The 24,524-nt window shown below is 45.2% G+C and overlaps 1 protein-coding gene across 1 annotated transcript in view; it reads left to right on the top strand.

Annotated features, from left to right (window-relative positions):
* Positions 1 to 24,524, top strand: part of CASQ2 (calsequestrin 2) — a 55,189-nt gene that overhangs the window by 18,181 nt on the left and 12,484 nt on the right. Inside the window, exons 2-7 of the mRNA XM_055002131.1 lie at positions 7,893 to 7,977; positions 12,826 to 12,926; positions 16,469 to 16,580; positions 20,547 to 20,620; positions 21,791 to 21,921; positions 22,952 to 22,997. Coding sequence (XP_054858106.1) covers positions 7,893 to 7,977; positions 12,826 to 12,926; positions 16,469 to 16,580; positions 20,547 to 20,620; positions 21,791 to 21,921; positions 22,952 to 22,997 — 549 coding nt within the window. The remainder of the gene's footprint in view (positions 1 to 7,892; positions 7,978 to 12,825; positions 12,927 to 16,468; positions 16,581 to 20,546; positions 20,621 to 21,790; positions 21,922 to 22,951; positions 22,998 to 24,524) is intronic.

Genomic DNA, 24,524 nt, shown 5'->3' with positions numbered 1-24,524 from the left:
GAAACTCTAAGAAAGAGCATGAGGGTCCACTTGAGAGGTGAGGTGTCCGCTGGGGAATTCTCTGAACTCCTACTAAAAATAGGGGACAGAGAGAATCCTGAGTCCAAGGGAAAGGTGACCATCCCTGCAGGCCTGGGCACAGCAGTGATGACCCCAGCAGACCTAACAGCCATGATGTACCCTGATATCGTCACTATCACGGAGAAGTCCATGGACTGGCTGTACAAGTGTGCCACTCTGACCCCCAAGAACAACAAGGCTGCCATCATTAATGAAACACAACTCACTCAAAATGGAGTACAGATCTGTGGACTCAGTGGTGCAAGTGGATGATGCGGTCCACTATCCGGTGGAGTTCCTCAGGATGCTCAACCCTCCTGGTTTCCCAGCCCACAGGCTTCTCCTCAAAGTGGGGGCTCCAGTGATGCTGCTCCAGAACCTCAGCCCACCCAAACTCTGCAATGGCACCAGACTACGAGTGAAAGCCTCCACAGGAACATCATTGAGGCTACATTGTTCACTGGCAGTGCTGGGAGGAGGAGGGGGGGAGTCGGTGTTCATACCACTCATACCATCATACCTTCAAATTCAAGAGACTGCAGTTCCCCCTCAAGGCCTGCTTTGCTATGACGATGAGCAAGTACCTGGGGCAGACACTGAAGGTGGCAGGAACTGACTTGAGGGAGGACTGCTTCTCACACGGGCAGTTCTACGTGGCCTGCTCCAGAGTGAACTCACCCAGGTTGTGGGAAAAAAGGTTGTACGTATTTTTCACTTTATTTATTGCACTACAATCTTTTCCTTTTAAAATCTCTTTAGTAAATGTTACATTTTGAAATGCACTTCATCAGTTTTCGGCATCAACACACTTCGCTTTATTCAAACACCTTTGTGAAGCTTGGGTGCTATGCTATTATACTACAAAACCAACTTTAAACCCCCCCCCCCCAAAAGTTACATACCCATAAGTATTATAACTGGATTTAAAGTAGTTAAACACCATAGCGAAGCATGGGCATCAAGACAGTCTCTCTATACAAAGACAAGTGTCCTGACTGACTCATCAACGCCCAGCCCAAACCCCTGGACCTAGAAGCATGAAATCTGGGGAAGATGTTCCTTTTGTGATGTAGGGGCTCACTAAGAAGGGATTTTAAGAAATTTGCCCCCTAAGGGGGTAAAAAGGGGTAACATGTGTTTTCCCAAAGGGATACAGCTTCCCTGTGTGGCTGGCAGGATGCTCCTCCCCCCCCCCGCCAACTGCCACTTTCCCCAGAGGTCATTTGCATCTGCGACCTGATTGGCCATCTCCCCAACATTCTAAAGAGTATACAGTTGCTATTGGGAATCATCAAATGTGTCCTGAGGAAAAAACACACCTCCCAGCCTTCTCCTTTAGGGTTGCCAATCTCCCTGTGTCCGCTCCAAGTTGGGAAATTCCTGGAGATCTGGAGGGTGAAACCTGGAGAAACCTGGAGAAAGTGGGGTTTGGGGAGGGAAAGGACCTTGACATGGCATAATTCCATCGAGTCCACCCCCCAAAGTAGCCATTTTCTCCAGATGAACTGATCTCGGTGGCCTGGAGACCAGTTGTACTTCTGGGAGATTTCCAGCCACTACCTGGAGGCTGGCAACCCTACTGGGGGCCTGGCTTTCCTGTGTGGCTCGCAGGCTCCTGCCTGCTCACACCTTTCCCCTCCATGATGGGTCAGCTGTGGAACTCTGTGTTCTGAGGTAAAAATCAGGTAAAGGAAACTGCAGACAGTTGAAGAAAGACAGTATAAGACTCCTGAAAAGGGATTTTATATAAAAGTCAGTATGGCAACTAAGTTTTTAAATGTTCATGGGGAGATGGTGCACGACCTTTCTAGGGGCCATTTCAATGCGAACCTCTCACATGAACCTGCTGAAGTGCCCACTTCACCACCCCTCCCTCAGTCCAACTCCACCTCACACCTCTTGCAGCCATCACCTCTGACTGCCACCAAGAAGCCTCCTGGCAGACATTGTGCAAGATACACCGATGCTAAAAAGAGGAAGAAACTTAGAGATGTGGCCAAGAAATATGCACATCGTACTCCTGTGGTGCACTGAGCAGCAGTGGGCAAGTTCCAGCAAGTCCTGAGTCCAAGGGAAAGGTGACCATCCCTGCAGGACTGGGCACAGTGGTGATGACCCTAGCAGACCTAACAACCACAATATACCCTGATATCACCACTATCACAGAGAAGCCCATGGACAGGCTGCCATCATTAATGAAACACAACTTAACTCCCTCAAAGGGGCAGAAATGGAGTACAGATCTGTGGACTCAGTGGTGCAAATGGATGATGCGGTCTACTAACCCATGGAGTTCCTCAACATGCTTCCCAGCCCACAAGCTTCTCCTCAAAGTGGGGGCTCCAAAGCGAGAGGAAACCACCAATGAGGTCTACAAAGAGGTCCTTCAGCAGAAAAATAAGGTTGTACGTATTTTTCACTTTATTTCTTGCACTACACTCTTTTCCTTTTAAAATTCTCTTCAAGAAATGATAATTTCAAAATTCACTTCATCAGTTTTAAGCATCAACATGCTCCTTTTTATTCAAATGCTTTTGTGAAGCGTGGGTACTATGCTATTATACTACAAAACCAACTCAAAAAACTCCCACAAACCAAAAAATGTTACATACCCATAAGTATTATAACGGGATTTAAAGTAGTTAAATACCATAGCGAAGCACGGACATCAATCTAGTGGGATATAAAACTGTCCCCAGCTGATGCTGGCTCATACATTGTCCTGGCTGCTAGCCACAAACAAAGTGTCAAGGGCCAAGAACAGCTCTTTGGCACCTGTTTAAAATTCCTGGTGGAAAGGAAAGGTCAGACACTCAAGTGCAGGCCTTGCTCAGCCAGCTAAGATATTCCCTCGAGGGCCTGGGAAATTCCTGGAGATTTGGGGGTAGTTCCTGTGGTGGAGGGAATTTGAGGTGGATTTCATCCAGAATCTATGGTATACCATAGAGTCCACCCTCCAAAATTGCCATTTCCTCCAGAGGAACTGATCTCCGTAGGCTGGGGATCAGTTGTAAAACTGGGAGGACTCCAGGCTGCACATTCCCTCCTTATAGCTCAACCAAGGCAGGAGCTGCTGCCACAGAGGGCCAGGGAAGGATTCGGGTGACCTGTGACCACCTCCTGCTAGTTAGCAAGAGAACACCATCCCCCCTTTCAAGTCATTGTGCCGTCACGTTCCCGATTCCAAAGCTATTCAGAAACACACTGGGCATTATTATTAGAATTAGTTCTGCCTTCCTTTGAAGTCTTCTTCCCTTCCCTAATTGTTTTTATTGCCATCCTTCCCATCCCTAGGGTTGCCAACTCCAGGTTGGGAAATTCCTGGAGATTTAGGGTGGAGCATTGACAAGGTGGAGTTTGGGGAAGGGTAAGCTCAGTAGGGATGTGATACCAAAGCTGCAACCACCAAAGCTGCGATTTTCTCCAGGACATGGTCTCTGAAGTCTGGAGATCAGTTGAAATACTGAGAAAATTTCAGCCTCCACCTGCAGACCTCCCTCAATTCCCTTCCACATTTAACTTTCTCATATAATGCAACCACAGACACGCTCTGCCATCCACGCGCAGTGCCACCACAAGTTCCACCCACCGCTTGTCTATTGCTTTCTGGCTTACCATTGGCTCCCAGCCTGAACCCCTCCCCGCCCCCCACCGTCCCCTCCTCACCTGTGCTTTTGTCATAGCCCATTGTGTATGCTTCAGTGCCAGAGGGAGCCACTTTCACTCACTTTGTATCAGGGTCGATTTGATTTAAATTAAATCAATTTAAAGCGTGATTTAAATTACTAGTCAGTAAAATTAGATTTAAATCATGGTTTTCTACATAAAGACTCTTTAAAGAGTCCTCACGTTTAGCTTCTTGTGCAGATCTATTCCACTCCCAACAATCTTCTATTCATAGAATTTTTTGAAACTTAGCACTTAGGTAAGGGGTTGATTCTGTGTACAAAGATTTGTAAAGGAACAAGGGGATTAAGGTATTTTTCTCAACTCTGTATGTTTATTTTATATCCTTTTTGCTGGGAAGAAGAGATATGTAATCTCTGCAGACACAAATTCACAGTTTTGAGAACTGTAAGACAAAGCATTTGTGATAATATATTCTAGACAGAAAAATTGGCCAGTAATCTTACAGAAACCTCTGGAAGAGCATGACATTGTGAATGGGTTAATGGAATTCATTTACCAAAATATTTAAACATTACATGAATATACAGCCTCATGCTACATAAGTAAAAACTAATCCTTATTTCGTAATGAATAACCTTTGGACTGTAGTGTGTCTTAAACAGAAAAGTATCTTTAATAGAGGTGGGCATGGATTGGAAAATGGATCAAAATTTTGTACGGACCTGGCCAGTCTGGTGTTCACAAACTGGCAGGTCATGGGAGGCCCATTTCCAGAGACCCACGGACATTTTGCCAGTCCATAAGTCCGTGGTCTGTTAAAGCCTCCCTGTGCCACTGACAAGTGGCACTGGGAGCGCTTTAACATTTAAATCCCCCCTTGCTCCAGCTGACTGGTGGCCCGCCATCAGCTGGAGCTGGGGGGGAGTAGAGTGCTCCCGGCACTGCCCCCAGCACTGCAGGCCAGCTGGAGTTTAAAGGGCCCTTTCCCGGCTGCACAAGTGGCAGGGAAAGGGCCCTTTCTGGGCTTCAGCTGGACCTTAAGACTACAGCTGGCCCCAAAAAGGTTGTTTCCCTGTCGTGCAAGCAGCAGGAAAAGCACCCGTTAAATGCCTCTATGAGCCAGCTGGCATTTAAAGGGCTGTTTCCCTGCCACGCAACCTGCTGGCAAGCTGACTGGAGCAAGGAGGTGGTTAGAATGCTCCTGGAGCCGCTGGCAAGCGGTGCTGGAAGCGTTTTAACATTTAAATCCCCCTTGCTCCAGCTGACTGGCACTGGCAGTCAGCTGGAGCAAGGGGGTTAAAGTGCTCTGGCCCAGCCTGGACTGATGAACTGGTCAGTTCACGAACCAGGCTGGACCATGAAAAGTTTGCAGTCCATGGGCCCATGAAACACCATGGACCACAGACCCATGACCCGTGGGTTTTTAACAATTCATACCCACCTCTAATCTTTAGATAGACTTTCCTCAAAAATCATTTTATTTAAAAAATCCAATTTAAAATTTAAAAATATGATTATCCACCCTGCTTTGTATGTGGTAGCCAGTTTGCATATCCTTTGAATGAAGAAGCAAGATGCAAATAATTTAAACAAATAAATGCTTGCAATCCAAAATCCAAGGGTGCTGAAGAAGGGAGCAGCCGAAGAGCAGATGGAGCCCATTTCTGGCCCCTCCTTTCCACCCCCTTCCCCACCTGCCCTGACTCTCAGGTTCTTCATTCCAAGAATAGGTGTGTCATCCAGGGAGGAACTGAAAGCAAGCTGTCTGCCAAGACCCTTTCTGGGAGCTGCTGGGGACATGTCCTAGCCTGCACTGAGGCAGCAGACGCCTCTGGCTCGTGTCTGCTGGTGGGAAAGTTCTGCCCACTTTAGGGCACTGGAGGCTCAAAGAATGGAATGGATTTTGCAAGAGCTCTGAAATCTTCTGTACTGCTGCATTTGTATTGCCATGTTCAGAACCTGTGTGCTCCTCTACCTTTATGAGGGGCATAGAACAGTGGTGACTGAAAAAGATGCAGTGGGCAAAAATCTCCCTTCTGTGCACCGGGAGCAAAAACCCTTCTTGGGGCCTGCACACGAGTCTAGATTAGGAATGCACATGTAAGTGAGAAAAAGAGCTTGCACTGACTGGGCTTTGATGCTAACAACCCCTTGTGAGCAGGAAAGCGATCTAAGAAATATAGGGAGAAGAACTGCTATAATAGGGAAGCTAAGAATCCAGATATTCCTAGTTTGCAACTCACTACTGGCACAAACTAGCTCTGTTTGCATGTTACAGTGAATGCATTTGTATCTTGCATGTATGTGCCTACATCTGTTTGTAAGAAAGAGTCAACAGACATTCATTTTACAAATGAAACCGGGGACCAATATCTGGGTAAATGTAGGGCTGAATGATGAAGCTGAAGTTGGTTCCTAGTTCCCAGTTCCTTATTTGCAAAGCCAAACACAAATATTAGGGGAAATTGAACAGCTCTGCACCCCAAAACAAAGTTTGTAGGGGCACATATCATACACCTCCATAGCAGACTCTGCCTTCTGAGTGGACCTATATTGGGTCATCCTACACAGCCCAGTTCTTGAGTTAACCGCTTAAAAGGCTTTGCAAATAAGGAACTAGGAACGGAGAAAGACAAAAGTCCTCTGTACCCCAAAACAATCTTTGGATCATCCCAAATCACACAGCCATGATGTCCAGAGACTGTTCCCTACAAAAACTCATGTACTGGTGCTGATCCAAACACTGATTCTGGAGCGAAGACCTCCTACTCAGCCTACCTTCCAGAACCTTGTATTGAGTGAATAAGGAACTGGGAACCAACTTCAGCTTCGTGGTTGAATGTGAGGTTCTACATGCATTAAATGTATGCATTGGTTGTAGTATAAAGATTGTATATATAAAGAAAAATCAAGTGTACTCAGTATAAAGATGGTATGCGAGTTCACTGTAACCTTTGAACAAGGGCTACTAAGTGGGCACCCGTTCTTTGTAAAATGAGAATATGACTGTTTTCCAGGTTTGTCATAAAAATGGACTAAAATAATGGATAGGCCTCTAGTGAATACACAAACTCCAACAAAGATATCCTTCAGCTTTGAATGTGGGACAAAGGGAACTGGGGACAACTGGCTTCCAAAAGGACACACATGCTCTAGGAAAGGTTCAAAGGAACATGGCTACAAAGGGTTGGGAACATGGAATCCCTTCAATATGGAAAAGTGGCCACACTTCATGGCAGGTTGTCAGCTCTCAGATGGGAAACTCCTGGTGATCTGGAGGTAGAACAGGGGGAAGGCGAAGTTTTTGGAGGGACTTCAGAGGGGTATGGTGCCATAGACCCCACTCTCCAAAGCAGCCGTTTTCTTTCGGGGAACTCACCTTTGGAGAGTAGTTGTAATTCTAGAGATCTCCAGGCCTCACTAGGAGACTGGCAATGGGGTTGCCAGTCCCCCGCTAGGGGCGAGGGATCCCCTGCTCCCACCCTCCGCCCCTGTTTTCCTGGCCGACAAGTGAAAAGGCAAGGGAACGTGACTCCTGGGGCGCACTCCTGGGTGGTGTGGCACACTCCCATGCAGTGGGCCAATTTGGGCCCCAAACAGACCAAATTGGGCCCCTTTGGGGCCTAAATTGGCTTGCTGTAAAGTGCAGGAGCTTGCTAGGGCCTTCCCGGCAGTGCTCTCACACTTCACAGCAGGCTGAATCAGGCCCGTTTGGGGCCAAAATTGGCCCACTGTGGAGCACAGGAGCACTCCAGGGCCTGCTGCACTGCCTCAGCAGTGCTCCCACGCTCCACAGCAGGCTGATTTTGGCTCCAAAGGACCCAATTTGGCTTGCTGTGGAGCACAGGAGTGCTCCGAGGGGCAGAACAAGGCCTGTATGGTGATGTCACTTCCTGGAAGTGATGTCATCGTGCAGCCTCAGGAGCGTGTGTGCTCCACAGCAGGCCAAACAACTAAAAAGGTGAGTGCCAGGTCTCCTTCCTCCCACCCTGAGGGTAAGGGGACCTGGCAATCCTAGCTGGCAAACACAACTCCATGGGTCTCTTCAATTTAGTCAGGCCATGCTCTCAGCCTCTAAATCGGAAGGTGAATAACAAGAAGCATTTACCCACCTTCAACCTTGATCATTGGCTATACTGAATCTGAGGACATCGATTTGACAATTAGGCCTGGACTTATTTCCCTTTCTGCTTTCCCTTCAGCTCACAGCTCAGGTCCTCGAGGAAAAGGGCGTAGGCTTTGGACTGGTGGATTCCAAAAAAGATGCAAAGCTGGCCAAAAAGCTCGGTAAGTGCCATTCATTTCGGGCAGGGAGTGAGATTCCAGGGGACAACTTTCTGAGCGCTAAAGCCAAATTACCATCCCCAGAGCAGTTGTGCTGCGCATGCATGTGGCGATTCTCCCAATGTCCATGCTGCTCAGTCTAGCACTCTGATCAGACCTGGGCTGAGAAAGGTCTTGGAGCAGCAGGCTGCCAGCTGGCCTTAGGGCTGCCAGCCTCCCAGTGGATAACTGGGAGGATAACACAGTGTAGTAACAGAAATATAAACAACCACTGTGAAAACAGGCTAGTTTGAACCAATATTTAAACAAAATGCTTTTTAAAATAATCCTTCATAAGTAATGCAACCTAATAATAACCACATTTACATATATATACTTGTACATCCAGCCTTACAATAGCCAGATACAATGAAATATAAAGGCCACAATATTGTTGATTGCAGATGCCTTAAATTATAAACTCCAACTTCAAAAGAATGTGCCTTCTGTTTAAAACATCGATAGTGGCTTACGGCGGACGGGTAGCCCCAGATTACTCCTCATTTCAGCATTAGCTTTTATCAAAACCATGATTTCCACAAAGGACAAATAGCTTATCCATATGTCCAGAATTACAACTGATCTCCAGACTGCAAAGAGATCCCCAGAATGGACTTCCCTGCATATAAATTTGTTTGATACACCACCTTTCAGGACAACTTAATGCCCACTCAGAGTGGTTTACAAAGTATGTTATTATTATCTTCATGACAATCACCCTGTGAGGTTGGTGGGGCTGAGAGAGCTCTGAAAGAGCTGTGATAGACCCAAGGTCACTCAGCTGGCTTCAAGCAGAGGAGTGGGGAATCAAACTCGGCTCTCCAGATTAGAGTCCTGCTGTTCTTAACCACTACATCAAACTGGCAGTTTCAGAGGGTGGACTCTATGGCTAAGCTTCCTCCCTGCTGCAAACTATTCCCTCCCCAGGTCCCATTCTCAAATTGTATTTCCCTGTCTAGAGTTGACACAGAACCTTACCTTTTGTCTTAAGATCATCGCAGGTGACTCTACCTTCAGGTAAGGGGTTATCAGGGACAAGGCCTTTCTGGGTTTAGTGCCCAGACTGTGGAATGTACTTCCCAGGCACCACTGCCAAGCACACGCTGAAACACCTTTTTATTTCCCCAAGCCTTGTAACTGTCTGTTGTTTGTGGTCTGCTCCTGCCATATCTAGAACGATTCATTGTTTTGCTGCTTTTTTTCCTTTGGCTGCATTATTATCATCTGCCTTCTTTTCTGTCAATCTAATCTTGGAAACCTGACGCAGTGCTAAAGCACCGTAGGATTTTAAAATATCTGCATTTATTTATTTGAAATAGCTATACAGCACCTCTTGGGGCACTCTGAGCTGGATAGCCCAGGTGAGCCTGATTTCGGCAGATCTTAAAAGCTAAGCAGGGTTGGCCTTGGTTAGTAATTGGATGGGAGACCTCCAAGGAAGACCAGGGCTGCAGGGGCAGGCAAGGGCAAACCACTTCAGTTAGTATCCTGCTGTGAAAACCCTGCCAGGGGACACCGTAAGTCAGCTATGACTTACTTATCCCTCTTGGAGTCCATCAATGCAAATCAAACAATATAATATAGTAATAAGCTATAACTATAGGAACAATTTAAAAAACATCAATAAAGCCAAGAAATGTCACTCAGTAGCAACAGTGTGGTCTAAAAATCATCAGAGGGCAAAAGACAAACAGAAGCTGCTTCTGGGGCTCGTCTGCTCCATCCAAGCACCACATTTAGACCGGAGGGGCTACACACAAGTACCTTTAGTGACTGCCCTCCCCCAGGCTGCGCAGCTGTCCTTCCCTGAAGACCGGAGCTGAGGTTGAGCCTTTACCCAAAGTCCCATGGGTTCAGCTGTTGTTTCGTGGCAGGCATAGATACGGAAGGGGCTAGGTTTTATCACATGCTGTTTTGATTTGCCCTGGTTTGTTGTTTTCACATTGCAACTCCCTCTCAACGCTAGGTATGAGACAAGCATAAAAGTTTAATTACTTAATTAGAGGCAATAATGAGGCTATAAAATATGTGCTAGAGGTAAGTATATTTCAAAGAATGTCGAGATACGGCTGGATGATATTTCAGAATGTATATAAATACATATATATATACAAATATATACATATTTGTATATAAATACAAATAAAGATGATCCAAAATATCCTATCCAGTTTCAAGCTATTTTTTTTTCTTGAACTTCGGGTGGTAGAATGTAGCCTGTCAGTTTGTGTGGTGGAAGAATTTAAAATTTTAAAAATCTGGTACCTACTGGGGATATTTGTTACTTATTGTAGCAAAGTAGGACAGTCAGGAAAGTCTGGGATCACGAGAAGTGAAACATTCTCCAAGCCAGTGTATTGCAACAGGTAAAACTTACTTTTATTGAAGCTGATTCATATCCACTTGTAATAGCAGAAGAAAACACAGAAGTCTAATCTAAATAACACTATTCTCTGTTACAAATGGCCAGGTAATCCATCTGGATGATGTAAGGGGGAGTATGGGTGTGCCTTTTGCATGCATGCACTGGAGAACTTTTGCAGAAATCATCTCGTTTCTTGCAAGTCTTGCAGGAGAGAGAGATGAAGAAAAGAACAGAGAAAGAGAATGCGGAGGAGTCAGACAGAAGCTTCATTGCACAAGCAGAGAGTCCGCTTCTAATATAAAGAGAAAAATAGCCCTCTTCCCACTAAGGCTACCAGTCCCCCGACGGGGAAGGGAGATCCCCTGCTCCCAGCCTCCGCCCCCTGCCACCACTCATCTGACTAGCAAGGGTAAAGGCACAGGGAATGGGCACAGGAGCTCCACAACATGCTTCCATGCGCTCCAGAGCCTCCTTTGTCGCGCCAGGAATGGCGTCATTCCCAGCACGATAAAGAAAGTGAAGGTGGCATAGTGTGGTCTACAGCCATCCAGGGCGGGAGGTGGTTTTCCTCCCCCACCGTGCACGCGCCCTCCAGCCCTGCGTGATGTCACTTCAGTGACATCATTGCACAGGCACCCCCCCCTCACCCAGGCCTTCCCACTTGGCTCCCCACTGCCTTCTGCGCTGCTGGGGCGTCCGGCAGCACCAGCGAAGGGGCGGGAAGGCGAGCGGCGAGGCAGCCCAACTCCCTGCTTGCCTCCCTGCTTCCCCGCCTGTCAGGGCACCTGGCAGTGCTGGCAAGGCAAGTGGTGAGGCAGCCTGCTTCCCTGCTCACCTCCCCACCGCCTTCCATGCCACCTGGGCACCCGGCAGTGCCGGTGAAGGGGTGGGAAGGTGAGCGGCGAGGCAGCCCGCTTCCCCACTCGCCTCCCCACCACCTTCCTCACCTGTCGGGACACCCAGCAGTGCTGGTGAAGGGGAGCTTCGAGGGGGGGCCATGGACCAGGTGCCCCCTCACAATTTTGTGCCCAGGGCAGCCATCCCCTTCGCCTCCCGCATGCTACGCCTATGGTCCTCGTACAGGGCTATTTTACTTAAAATTGTCCAACTCTGGGAGCATGCCCCCCACAACCCCCCATCCCCCAGTTTTAAGGGGGACCGGGCAAGCTTAACCCCCCCCCCCTCCAGTGTCCAGGCAAGCTGTGTCGCTTCTATTCCAACAGTACCTAGACAGGGTTGCCTGTGGTGGAGCTTTCTAAATTAGGAGGCCAAGGGGGCAGTGTGAGTATGTGGGTGTGGCCAGAGGGCAGAACTCACTGCAAATGCTGTCAGTGCATCTAAGGCCTGATGGGGGCGGGGGTGGGGGTGGGATAGCTTTGCCCTTTGCAGGCCATTTTTCCTGGTAACATGATCTATTTGGTGCTTAAGTTACTGCATTTGACCCTTGCATCTGAATTGAATAACAACATTCAATTTATATACCTCCCTTCAGAACAACTTTACACCCACTCAGAGTTGTTTACAAAGTATGTTATTATTATCCCCACAACAATCACCCTGTGAGGTGGGTGGGGCTGAGAGAGCTCTGAGAGAGCTGTGACTGACCCAAGGTGACCCAGCTGGCTTCAAGTGGAGGAGTGGGGAATCAAACCCTGCTCTCCAGATTAGAGTCCCATCACTCTTATCCACTACACCAAACTGGCTCTCTATGAACACTACTAAGAGTTAAGCACAGTCATTGCTTGCCTGTTACATAAAAGTTCCATAAAGCTGAGGGCCAGATTCACACAGAAGAAGTGGCGGGAAAGCTGTGATCTAAGCTCCTCCCAGTGTTTTAAAACCGAAAAGTAAACGAGGTCACGGAAGATGTGTCGGGGAGGATGTTGATTGTTGTGAGGATAATAATAAATAAGACCCTTTGAAAACCGCTCTACGGCCATTTTCACACTGCTTACTGGCTACAGAAGATCGCGTCAAGCTCCCAGAATGACAGCATCTTCCTGGTATGACTTCGCATGAAAATGGTAGGTCTCGCGCGAAATCGCGCCCGGAAGACACTGCTCTCATTCCAGGAGCTTGGTGCGATGTTCCATGGCCGATAAGCAGTGTGAAAATGGCCCATTTGGACGTTAAGTTGCCCTGAAGGGTGGTATATAAATCAAATGTTGTTGTTGTTGTTGTTATGTTATTATTATGGGTGCCATAATCATGGAAGGCAATCAAGTCCACACCTAGAAACACATCTCTGGTCCACAGCCCAAACATCCCGAACATTATGGTAGGATTTTAATTCACAAGCATCTCTGCCTGGTCTGCCTACTGCTTTGTGATATATTTCCCCAGAATTCTTGTGGGAGAATTATATCAATGATGAGTCTTAACAGCAAGCCTGAACAAGGTCATGGTACATCCACACCATCTTGTGTATCTTCTTGCCCTCTTTCCAGGTTTGGATGAAGAAGGAAGCCTCTATGTCTTCAAGGAGGACCACATCATTGAATTTGATGGACAGATGGCCGCTGATGTATTGGTGGAATTCCTCTTAGATGTGAGCGCATTCCAAGCCGGAGCTGGCTTAATGATAATTAACTTTTCCAATAGAAAGCCTGCATGATTTCTCTTCTCTTATTGTATGTCACACTTGTGAGGAAAAAAAGAATAATATAATTTAAGCTGCCATACATTTGGGGCTTTTTTTCACCTGGAACACGGTGGAACGGAGTTCCGGAACCTCTTGAAAATGGTCACATGGCTGGTGGCCCCACCCCGTGATCTCCAGACAGAGGGGAGTTGAGAAGACTCCTATAGGATTTCCAGGCTGTGGCCAGCAACCTTTGGAAAAAATTGGGGGTGGGTGGCTAGGGCATGTCGTGTTGGCATCACACTAGCAAGCTGACATCATGTTCTGTGTTACTCTGGTCAGACCTGATTTAGATACAGATGTGCACTTAAAAATCCATGAGCATCTAGTTGGTGTTCCTATAACAAATAATTTAACTCCTGGCAAGAGGTACACCACAAATAATGTTTTAGGTTCGTTACCAGGTATAGTACACAAGTAATACCAGGGCTTTTTTTCTGGGAAAAGAGGTGGTGGAACTCAGTGGTGGAACTCAAGACCGCACAATGACATCACTTTGGGTCAGCTGGAACAAGGTTTTTTAAAGTTTAAATTGCCCTCAGTGAAAATGGTCACATGGCCTGTGGCCCTGCCCCCTGATCTCCAGACAGAGGGGAATTTAGATTGCCCTCCATGCCACCTGACGGCGCGGAGGGCAATCTCAACTCCCCTCTGTCTGGAGATCAGGGGGCAGGGCCACAGGCCATGTGACCATTTTAAGAGGTGCCGGAACTCCAAGAAGGGTTTGAAACCATATAAGATAAGAAGGCCATATTTATATGGTTTCAAACCCTTCTTGTAATAATAGCTGTGTCTTTCCTGCTTGAAAGCAATGCACGTTCTTGGCGCAGCTTTCCTGCTATCTAACCTGTATCACTTGTATCACTATATACAAGGTGCAAGCAAGAGTATCTGAGAATGGCAGGAATGTCTAACTTCATAGGAGCAGCAAAGCGATATGCCTGACTGATACCATGTCAGAAACTCCCAGTCTTGTCAAAGTTGTTAAGCAATTCTTTCAAATCAACAATTGATAACAACGTAGCCAAAGTTAAACCAGTCCTATCCTACTTGGGCAATTTCCACGCGCTTTATAGGGATGACCCACTCACGAAACACTGCTGGCTTCCCCCCAGGAATCCAGACATCTCCATTTTCAAAACAGTTGCAGGCTGTTTGGCTTCCATTTTTTCAGCACCTTTTCGGGGGACACACTTTCCACGGATCCAGAAAAGGCGCTGAAAAAACGGAAGCCAAACAGCCTGCAACTGTTTTGAAAATGGAGATGTCTGGATTCCTGGGGGGAAGCCGCCAGCTTTCTGTGAGTGGGCCATCTCTATAAGAGCGTGTGGAAATGGCCCTGCCTATCAGCATTCAAAGACAAAATCAGTCAAAACTGCAAATGAAGAACATATGAAGCTTCTGAAGAAAAGCTGTAGCTGGAATGCAGCTGAAGGGCAAAGTGGCTTTGTGGTCCATCCAACAGGTACCTTAACAGTGAGACCATGAGTGATGCCGCACACGTTGGATAATGCACTTCCAATCCTCTTTATAGATCATTTGGAACAGATTTTTTGTGTGCAGAACAAAAAATCCACCTCAGACTATTGATAAAGTGCATTGAAAGTGCATTATCCAACGTGTGTGGAATCAGCCAGTGTTAGAAACCAACCAATGGGGCAGTTACTTACATTTTAAGCTTTTTCATCCCGCGCACCTCAGGAGGAATCTTCTTTACTGCCAATTTTTAAGGCTCAGATGAAATGCAACCAGTTATGAGGATTATGCTAATAGGCTATACCAAGTCTGGTAGGACTGGTTTAACTTTAGCTACACTGTAATCAGTTGTTGATTTGAAAGAATTGCATATGTAACAACTTTGACAAGACTGGGAATTTCTGACATGGTATCAGTCAGACATATCGCTTTGCACTTTGGAATACTGTTGCACTTTATCTATCTTGCAATTTTGCACTATGGAAGAAATATAAAGAAGTTTATTTTGATTTAAAGATTTAATATATTTTGTCATTGCGTAACACAGGTTTACTAACGTTCGTTAGCTATATCTGAATCAGGCCTGAGCAGAGTCATCCAGAACAAGGGGATTAGAACGTGAGTTGTCCTTCCTGTCAGTGGAGAGTGGTTGGTCTCGGCCTCCTTTACCGTGGAGGTCTCCATGGGAGAGCAAACATCCTGCGCATGGAAGGCAGATTAAGCCACCCTCCCAAGAGGCACTGGCTCTGAGCAGGGCTTTTTTTCTGGGAAAAGAGGTGGTGGAACTCAGTGGGTTGCCCTTGGAGAAAATGGTCACATGGCTGGTGGCCCCGCCCCCTGATCTCCAGACAGAGGGGAGTTGAGATTGCCCTCAGGGAGGGCAATCTCAACTCCCCTCTGTCTGGAGATGAGGGGGCGGGGCCACCAGCCATGTGACCATTTTCAAGAGGTTCCGGAACTCCGTTCCACCGCGTTCCAGCTGAAAAAAAGCCCTGGCTCTGAGTTTCCTCATCTGCTTCTCACCAACTCCAGTGTTCAGGGAAATGATACAAACTTTCCACACATGGGGGAAAATGTTGGTTTTGTGTTAAGTTTTTTTTTCTGGAAGGGACTTCGTCCCCTTTTGAATCAATTAAAATTTGAATTAAATAAAAATGAATTCAACATTTTAAAAATTCTGCTTTGCAACATTGTAAAAATTCTTTCCCCCAACTTTTTCTGTTCCCCCATCCACTTCTCCTGGGTCTGTTTTGAATATAGTTCGGTGTTTTCTCCTCTTACAATAGAATTTGTTGTATGTTATAAATACTGTGAGACATTTTTGGACTTCAATAAAACGTGAGATAGAAATAAATGGAGGACAGTCTTCTAGATCTGTGGGAACACGATCTAGTTTTGTGAAACATCTGTCTTTCAAAAAAAAATTGAAATTTTTAAAAACCAATTAATAAAAAGAAAACAAAGAGAGAAACATAGCAGGAAGGGGGGAAAGGACAAGAAAATAACAAAAAAAGTAAAAAAAGAAAGAATAAAAGAAATTAGGAATAAGTGCCAATTTTCTCTGTGAAAAGATATATAAGTATTACTTACTATATCCTAACTCCATATTTAACCTTACATTCAATATTATACTTTAACTCAAAATTAACCCTAAATAACAACATCTCCTTTCTCTCTCATACATTTTTCTCGGTCTCCTAATCTTCAGTTCATTTTTCTCTATTTCCCACAAAAAGTCTGTAAGGGGCTTCCAGGTAACAATATATTTATCCAGTGACTTTTCCCTAATTGAAGATGTATGTTTGGCCATCTCAGCATACTCTATCATCTTCCCCAGCCATTCCTTTGTACTACGTAATATTGTAGCTTTCCCTTTTTGTGAGACATCTTCTGTCTGAGCATCAAGTAGTCGTCGTATAATTTCTGTTGTTAATAAGATGTTCTTCCTGACCAAATTCTCATTTTTGTGGCAGTTAATGGAGGATCCAGTGGAGATCATCAACAACAAGTTGGAGCTGCAGGGCTTTGATCACATGGAAGAGGAGACAAAACTCATCGGCTACTTCAAAGGAGAAGACTCAGAACGTGTGTTAACAGATTCTCAGGTCTAGGTGGAATTGAAAGGGACTGGGAAAGGGGGCGGTTTTAATTCAAACTCTATAGGTGGGCAGGCAGAGATCCTTTAAGTAGATCTCCACCCATGAGGCCCCTGTATTTACCTTCTCATGGGTGGGAAAGCAGCTCAGGGTGTGGGAGTTTAATCACAAAAGTGGCTCAAAGGGAAAGGTTAATCCTCCCTCCCTGGTTTGAACCATTGGGGTGAACAAATCTGAAAATAAATAAATAAATTAGGAGGTTGTTCCTGAATCCTCTGACCTCATTTGTATTTTGAGCCTTAAAGTGGTGGCCCTAGAGTGGATTAGACAAATTCTCAGAGAACTGGCCATGGTAGCTAAATGGAACCTCCAGCTTTAGCAGCAGCACGTTCTTGAATATTGGGTGCTGGGGGCCAACAACAGAGCGGGCCAGGGCTTTTGTAGCATCCTTGTGAGCTTTCTGAAATGGTCTGATCGACTGGTATGAAGAACTGGTTGCTGGACTAGATGGTCTCTTGATACGGCAGCCAACTCTTTCTTGGGAAATTCCTGAAGATCTTGGGGTGATGCGGAGAGGGCAGGGTTTGAGATGTGATGCCATTAGGGCTGCTAGGTCCCCTGGAGCCCAGCCTGAGGGAGGGGTGAGGGGTGTTGCAGAGGGAACATGAGAGGTCACGGAGGGGGACTTATCTCTCATGTGCGCAAAGCTCATGCGCATTCCGGAGCTCTTCCTTGTCATGCCAAGAATGATGTCATTCTCAGTTTGACAAGGAAGGGAAGACAGGGCCATATTATTCATAAGGCCGACTCGAGGGCTTAGGGGCCCTGCATGGACTAGGGGCCTGTCAATTTTTTTGGCTGAGGCTCACCCCCACATCAATTACAGTTAATTGATTCTCGTATATAACCTCTATTAATAAGATAATCAACAGCTTACTTATTGAAGTAAAATAAATTGTCTCTTATATTAAAACAATTATCTGTAAATGATATATATGTTAATAAATAATAATTGTATTCACTTCAAAATATTATAATATTGAACAATTATAGCCCCAAAATGTGCTCTCCTGAAGAGTTCTACTCGTGCAATAAAAATATTTTAAAAATTGTGAATAGGATTCTTCAGGAGACCCTCCAAATGGATATAAGGCTATGTACTGCAATCTACTACCTACTGCACCAGAAGGGTTCCCAGGTGCCCGTCGGTGGCAAGCAAACTCCCGGGGATTTGTCCCCTCATCCACCAATCACCCAGCGATCAGCAGGAGGGGCCAAACTCCTGGAGTTTGCTCGCCCCTGGCAGGCACCTCAGGAACGCACGCATGTCTGTAAGTGACATCATTGCACCAGCCCTGGGAGTGTCCCTGCGCTCCATTTGGGGCTGATTTGGGCTCCAAACCATCCAAATTGGAGCTGTGCAGTGCGCGGGAGTGCTCCTGTGGCCAGCGTGATTACATCACTTATGGAAATGACGATGCCATGCGCATGGTGTGGTGACGTCACTTCCAGAACTGATGTCATCATGCCACTACTGGAGCGTGTGCGCATGAAGGTTTAAACTAGCCCAGAGAAAGGTAAGTGCCAGGTCCCAACCCTCCCGGTGGGAGGCAGAGGCACCTGGCAACCCTATGTACCAGGGTCAGGCTGTCAGCTGTAGTGAGATGAAAGACTGAAGTGCCGGAGGGGGCCCAAAATACCTGAAAGCCTACAGGCCCAGCCATGGGTTAATACAGCCGAGGGAAGGCCTGCACAGGAGGCTGATTTGATAAAAATGCCCCCCAAGGGCCGATAGGAATTTTTTCCCTTCCTCTATTTGAAAATATGTCAGTTGAGGGTGGTTTCCATGGATGTGGGGGGTAATGTGGTTTCCCCATTGCTAGTACAGCTGTAGATAAAGCCCAGTGGCATTGGGGCTTCCATGTGGCATGTTTCCCCACAGTTTCCCTGGCCTAGTCCCCCAGCAGTGGCCACCCCCTTCTTCTGAGCCACCAGGGCTTTTTCCATTTTTAAAAATAAGTTTTAAAAAATCAGCACTAAAATATCATTATCCTGACACTATTGTAACAATAGGTGTATCAGGTTCTCTGAATTCCCAGCTTTCATTTTTTTAAAAAAAAGCAATTATCTAGCCCCTTTCATTGTGAAGATGTGCCTTTTCCCCTTATATATCTTGGCAAGAGAAGGGGCTAGAGGCTTACTTTAAAAAAGAAAGCTGAAATTTCAGAGAACCTGCTACACCTATTGTTGCAATGTGGGGGGGGAGCAAACAATGAGGAGGGGGGTCACTTCACTTAAACAATATAGTCCAGCAAGGTCTAAATATGGGTGCAGAGACTTCATTGTTTGCCATTGGACATGATGATGGCCATATAATTATGGGAGCCAGTAACTGGGATCTTGCCCATCCACAAAAGAATGTCCTCTGTGGAATTGGTGGCATGTGGCTTGCAGATGACATATTGTCAGTCCTTGGCAAGTATATCCCCAAGTTCTCCACAGCAATCACACAGGTGCTTTAGTTGAAGTAACCTTTATTAGAGATCTACCAGGTTCAAGGTGCTCAGACAGTAGAATTGGCAGAAGTGACGTGTTGAGGGAAAGCAGGGGCCGTCGTCACACGGGCTTTTATTTAGCGCTAAAATGGCGCTATTTCCCGGCAAACACCCACCTTATTCCAACACTGTAGCGATTTTCTCTCTTCTGCTTTGTGCTTGATAGTCGCGCTATTTTGTGCCTCAGTGTGAATGCCTCACATCGATGTATTTCGCCTCGCAACGTCCTATGCCCTCCCTTCAATCCCAGAATTCATTTCTTCCCGCGACTCCCCTTTTTTTATTTTATTATGTCCTTATAACGCCATAACGACATAACACAATGCAAACTTTCTGCTGAAGTAAAAATGACTCAATCGCCATGGCAGAGTCTTCAGCGATGGGGATCACGTCAGACAGGGAGTTTTCTGCGGGCAAAGGGCTATTTATATAATTTCAAAGTTGGAAAAACAAAAGGGTCGTAATGTTTTGCTCTAACGGAATGTTTATATGCTGTTATTCCGTTATAGCGGAATTAAATGCCAGAATAATAAAAAAAAGGGGGGGAGGAGCTGCTTCTGTGCGGTTAGAGAGAACAGAACAGAGTGCTTCGGTGTGGACAGCTGGTGGCGCGAAGAGCCGTTAGGTGACCCAAAGAAACGTTACTTTGCCGATAACAGGTAGGACGCTATATGCTGTAAATTTAATGGAAGAGATGCCCGTGTGATGACGGCCCTGGTTAGTTATAGGTTAATGTTCCGCCCCCAGGTTAGTAGCCTGTTGAAATTCTGGCGCAAACGCTAGAGACAAAAAGTATCAGAGTTTAGACTACAATAGGCAGCAATAGCACATTGGGTATGAAATCATCCCTGTTCTCAGGGAAGATACAATTCAGACTAGCTGCATCTGGCCTCAAGGCCATTGGCTGCAGAAGTGAAAGTGTTTAACTTCAAAGGAGATAAGACACTGAATTTCCAAATAACAGGCACTGAACAGTACTCAGAACTCTGCATAGTGTCAGAGGATCAATAGGTTGCACATAACATACTCATGGCATGTACTGCAGGCAGACATATAGTCTCGTTTCCTGTTCTGAGAAAAGGCTGAGTGGAGGTTTTTGCTTGAGCATCCTGAAAATGCATCCTGAGAGCAAAGTCCTGCTTCCCCAAGGTTTTGGCATTTTTGTTTTGACTTTAGCTCTGTGGAAAGAGGTGCACAATGGTGTGCAAACCGTCCACAGGTGCCAACACAGAAAGCAGTCTTGGTAGCCATTTGGACTTCATTTCCAAAGTGTCTTCTGTTTTCAGTTGGTAAAGTTCTTTAAATGACGCTGTCTGCTGACACTTGCTGTGCTTGGGGTGATCTACATTTAAGGTGAGCGAATGTGACTTGGCCCCCTTTCCATCCTTTCTCCTTCTCAGATTACAAAGCCTTTGAGGAGGCGGCTGAACACTTCCAGCCCTATATCAAGTTCTTTGCCACCTTTGACAAAGGGGTAAGCACCAAGATCACCACCAGGGGCTTTTAAAAAATGTTTTAAATTTTTAAATAAAAACAGAAAAGGAGATACAGAAAAAAAGAGAGGAACAAAGGAAGGGGACAATACCAAAAATAGAAAACAAAATACAACGCTGCTACAGAGCTGCATGCTACAAGGATGATCAAAGTACAGAGTACACAAATCATAACCTTTAAAAGTTTTAGAATAATATTTGAGACTATTTAAGGTATATATTTTCAAATAAACGGCACATGCAGAATTCAAACCTATTTCTACTTATCTTTTAAAAGAAAAAAAGAAAAATCATTATTACCCCTATCTTATCATAGCCTTTTACATATATATTTCTTAACAATGACAATGCTAATTGCTAACTTCTTAGCAATAGCCCAGTTTATCAATCATACTTTCTATTCTAGAAGTTATCTTGATGCCCACTAATTATCGTAACCTTTAAAAATGTTAGGATAATATTAAGATTATTTAAGGTATATATTTTCAGTGAAGTGAAGACCACCAGGGTTTTAATTGTTCTTCCATTATTTTAATATAAATCTTATGATTTCATGTAGAAGATGTAAGTTCTGGGTTTGGTTTGCTCTGTATTTATTTGCTGACATGAAAGCATCATTCTTCTGCCTACATACAGAATTTTAAAAAATACCCTGCCATCAAACCCTTCCAGTGTGGTGTTGTGGTTAAGAGCGTGGAACTCTAATCTGGAGAACTGGGTTTGATTCCTCACTATTCCCCTTGAAGCCAGCTGGGTGACCCCGGGTCAGTCACAGCTTCAAGAAGCTCTCTCAGCCCCACCCACCTTATGGAGTGTTTTTTGTGGGGATAATAATAACACACTTTGTAAACCACTCTGAGTGGGTGTTAAGTCATCCTGAAGGGCAGTATATAAATTGAATGTTATTATTTATTATTATTAATTTTAATTTGACTTGGTTTGGCTTCAAATCAGCAGGGAATGAGGAATATGCATCAGGCAAAAGTAATGTTCTTTTTTATAAACAAAAGCAATACTATATTTCCATGTCTTGGATATTAACATTCTCTATAATTATGTTCAGAATTTTTTTATGAAAATGAGAAACTGTTCACTTCCCAGCAAAAGGAATGTCCCTCATTCACGGGTCTAACATGTTTGATTACCTGTAGGTTGGAAAAAAACTGGGTCTGAAGTTGAATGAGGTGGATTTCTACGAGCCATTTATGGACGACCCTGTTCGTATCCCCGAGAAGCCTTATACAGAGGAGGAGCTGATTGAGTTTGTGAATGAGCATAAAAGGTACAATGAAAGGGTAATCTTAAACACCCCTCCTGAGTAGTCCAGGCAAGTCCCTTTGTGGTTCTGGGACCAAGTTGTTGTATTCCTAGTCTTTTCCTCCAGGTAGTGGTGAAGACTTGGTGTCCTGTGTTTTGCAGGCATCAATTGATTAAGAGCTGTCATAGCAAGTAGTTAAGTGGTTTGGCTACAAATCAGCGCTCTGCTGGTTCGAATCCCACTCCTGCCATGAGCTCAGTAGGGTAAGCCACACCTCTCAGCCCCAGCTCTCCAGCTGTATTGTGGGGATAATAATAACACTAACTTGTTCACCGCTCTGAACGGGGCACTAATCTATCTAGAAGAGCTATATATAAGCGCAGTTATTATCATTCTGCACCAACTGCAGTTTCTTGACTGAAGAGAATTGCAGAGATAGGAACTGCAATTCCATACAGAGTGACTCCAGTCTAAGCCCACAACTAGAATCAACTGCCTTAAAGTGCAGTAATTCAGATTAGGATTGCATTGTTGGATGCTCAAAATGAGGATCTATGGCAGCAAGTCCTTTCTTTATCTTTCTGCAGATAACCAGATAGTCCGAGGTAGCTGATAGGTTCAGAGGATGTGTCTACCTCACAGGTGGATTTAGTGTTCCATTTGGAGCTGATTTATATGACCTGTTTTTCAGACAAGGACTGCATAAAGATTTCTGGAGCCTGATGACTGTCTCCATGTAAATCAACGTTTTCAGCATATGCAGACAGTGGCTAGATGGGGAAAGCTACATTCTGTGTTGAGTGCCCTCTCCTGAAAGGAATGAATTCCTCCATTGTGCCTGTTTGAGTTAGTAGGAACTGCATACTCTTCTCACAGTTTAAATGCAAGCCATTTCAGAAAGTGTTTGCCCTAGAGAACTGCTTTTAGATTGATCTGTGGTAGCAACTGATGTCTCTCAGTGAAAAATCCTGTTGACTTGCTACTGAGACTGATAGAATCATAACCAGTAGAATGAATGTTCTGAAAACCTGTGCTCCGTATTTTCCATTTTCAGAGCCACACTGCGCAAGTTGCGCCCAGAAGACATGTTTGAGACCTGGGTAAGTGTGGGAAGGTCCCAGCTTTTAGGAAATGTTCTGATGAGTTTAGAAGTGACCAAACATGGGTGGCAATATATGGACATGGCCTGGAATTACAAATGATCTCCAGATGACGGAGATCAGTTCTCCTAGAAAAAATGATTGCTTTGCAGATTGGAGCCTATGGTGTTATAACTAGAGATGGGCAAAAACTGAAATACAAACCAAAGTTCATCATGAACCAGGCTGGTTCATGGTTTGCGAACCAGCGGTTCATCAGAGCCCATTTCTGACGAACCGCCGTGAACTTTAGGGCAGTTCGTTTGGTTCGTTTTTTGATTCGTCACTGCAGACAGCCTGGTGCCAATCAATCAGTTTCCTAGGCAATGGGGGTTGAGCTTTCTGCAGACTATAAGTGACCTTTTGCTGACCCAGAAGTGACTTTCTGCTGACCCGGAAATGGTAATTTGCTAGCCTGGAAGTGATTTTTTCACAAACCAAAAACGAACTGGTTCATGAACCAGGGCAGGTTCTTGAAAGTTCGTGGTTCATGGTTCGTGAAACATGACGAACCATGAACCACATGGTTTGTTTTTTTCTGGTTCGCGCCCATCCCTTCCCTCCCTAAATGCTGCCCTCCCCAAATCGCCAGGAATTTTCCAGCCTGGAACAGGTAACGTTAACATAGCCTGAGATAATTCTTCTCTTTACCCACAGAGCTAACTTTATGACATTCTATAAAGGCCAGAACTGGTTTCTTTCAGAGGTTAATAATCTGTTTGGCAAAAAGGCTGAGGAGAAATAGAAGGAATGCTTCTTCCTAGACCAAATCAATGCCATGACTGCATTTACCTACTAGTGTATACCAACATAATAGTGGGGAATACCCTCGAGTAATAGCTGACTTATGGTGACCCCAGTGGGCTTTTCCTGGCAAGAGACTAACAGAGATGTTTTGCCGTAGCCTGCCTCTGCAACCCTGGTCTTCGTTGAAGGTCTCCCATCCAATTACTAACCAAGACCAACCCTGCTTAGCTTCTAAGATCTGGCTCACCTGGGCTATCCAGTCAGGGCACTAATATAATAAGAGTGGACTAAATTTAAATTAACTATGATATCTTTTTATTTCATGGGCTTGAAAAGTTTGATCAATATAAATTTAATAGCCAGCATCAGCAGAAGAGTTACACACTCGACTGGAATGTAATGATAGTATTTTTAGATGTATAATCCACTTATCTCACTGTGTGTTGTTTTAGATGCATTACCTAATCCCATTGAACTTTGTTCTGAAATTAACTTTTTTAAAAATGAGGAGAGAGAGAGAGAGAGAGAGAGAGATGGGAAGTTCCAACTCATCCAGCTCTTAAAATGCTACACTTGAATAAAGGTGTCTACAGATTATAGTCAAAATATTGTAGTCTGGAAATGGAGGGGAGGGGGAATGTGGCCAAACTTATTTTTTTTTCTAGAATGTCATAAATGGAGCAAATCTTTTGTTTCATGTCACTAGACTAGATTGCCCAACTGTCTGATTTAGTGCAAGGC

The sequence above is a fragment of the Eublepharis macularius genome, chromosome 18 (assembly GCF_028583425.1).
Source record: "Eublepharis macularius isolate TG4126 chromosome 18, MPM_Emac_v1.0, whole genome shotgun sequence".
Taxonomy (NCBI): Eukaryota; Metazoa; Chordata; class Lepidosauria; order Squamata; family Eublepharidae; genus Eublepharis; species Eublepharis macularius.
This window is presented reverse-complemented; position numbering and strand designations above follow the sequence as displayed.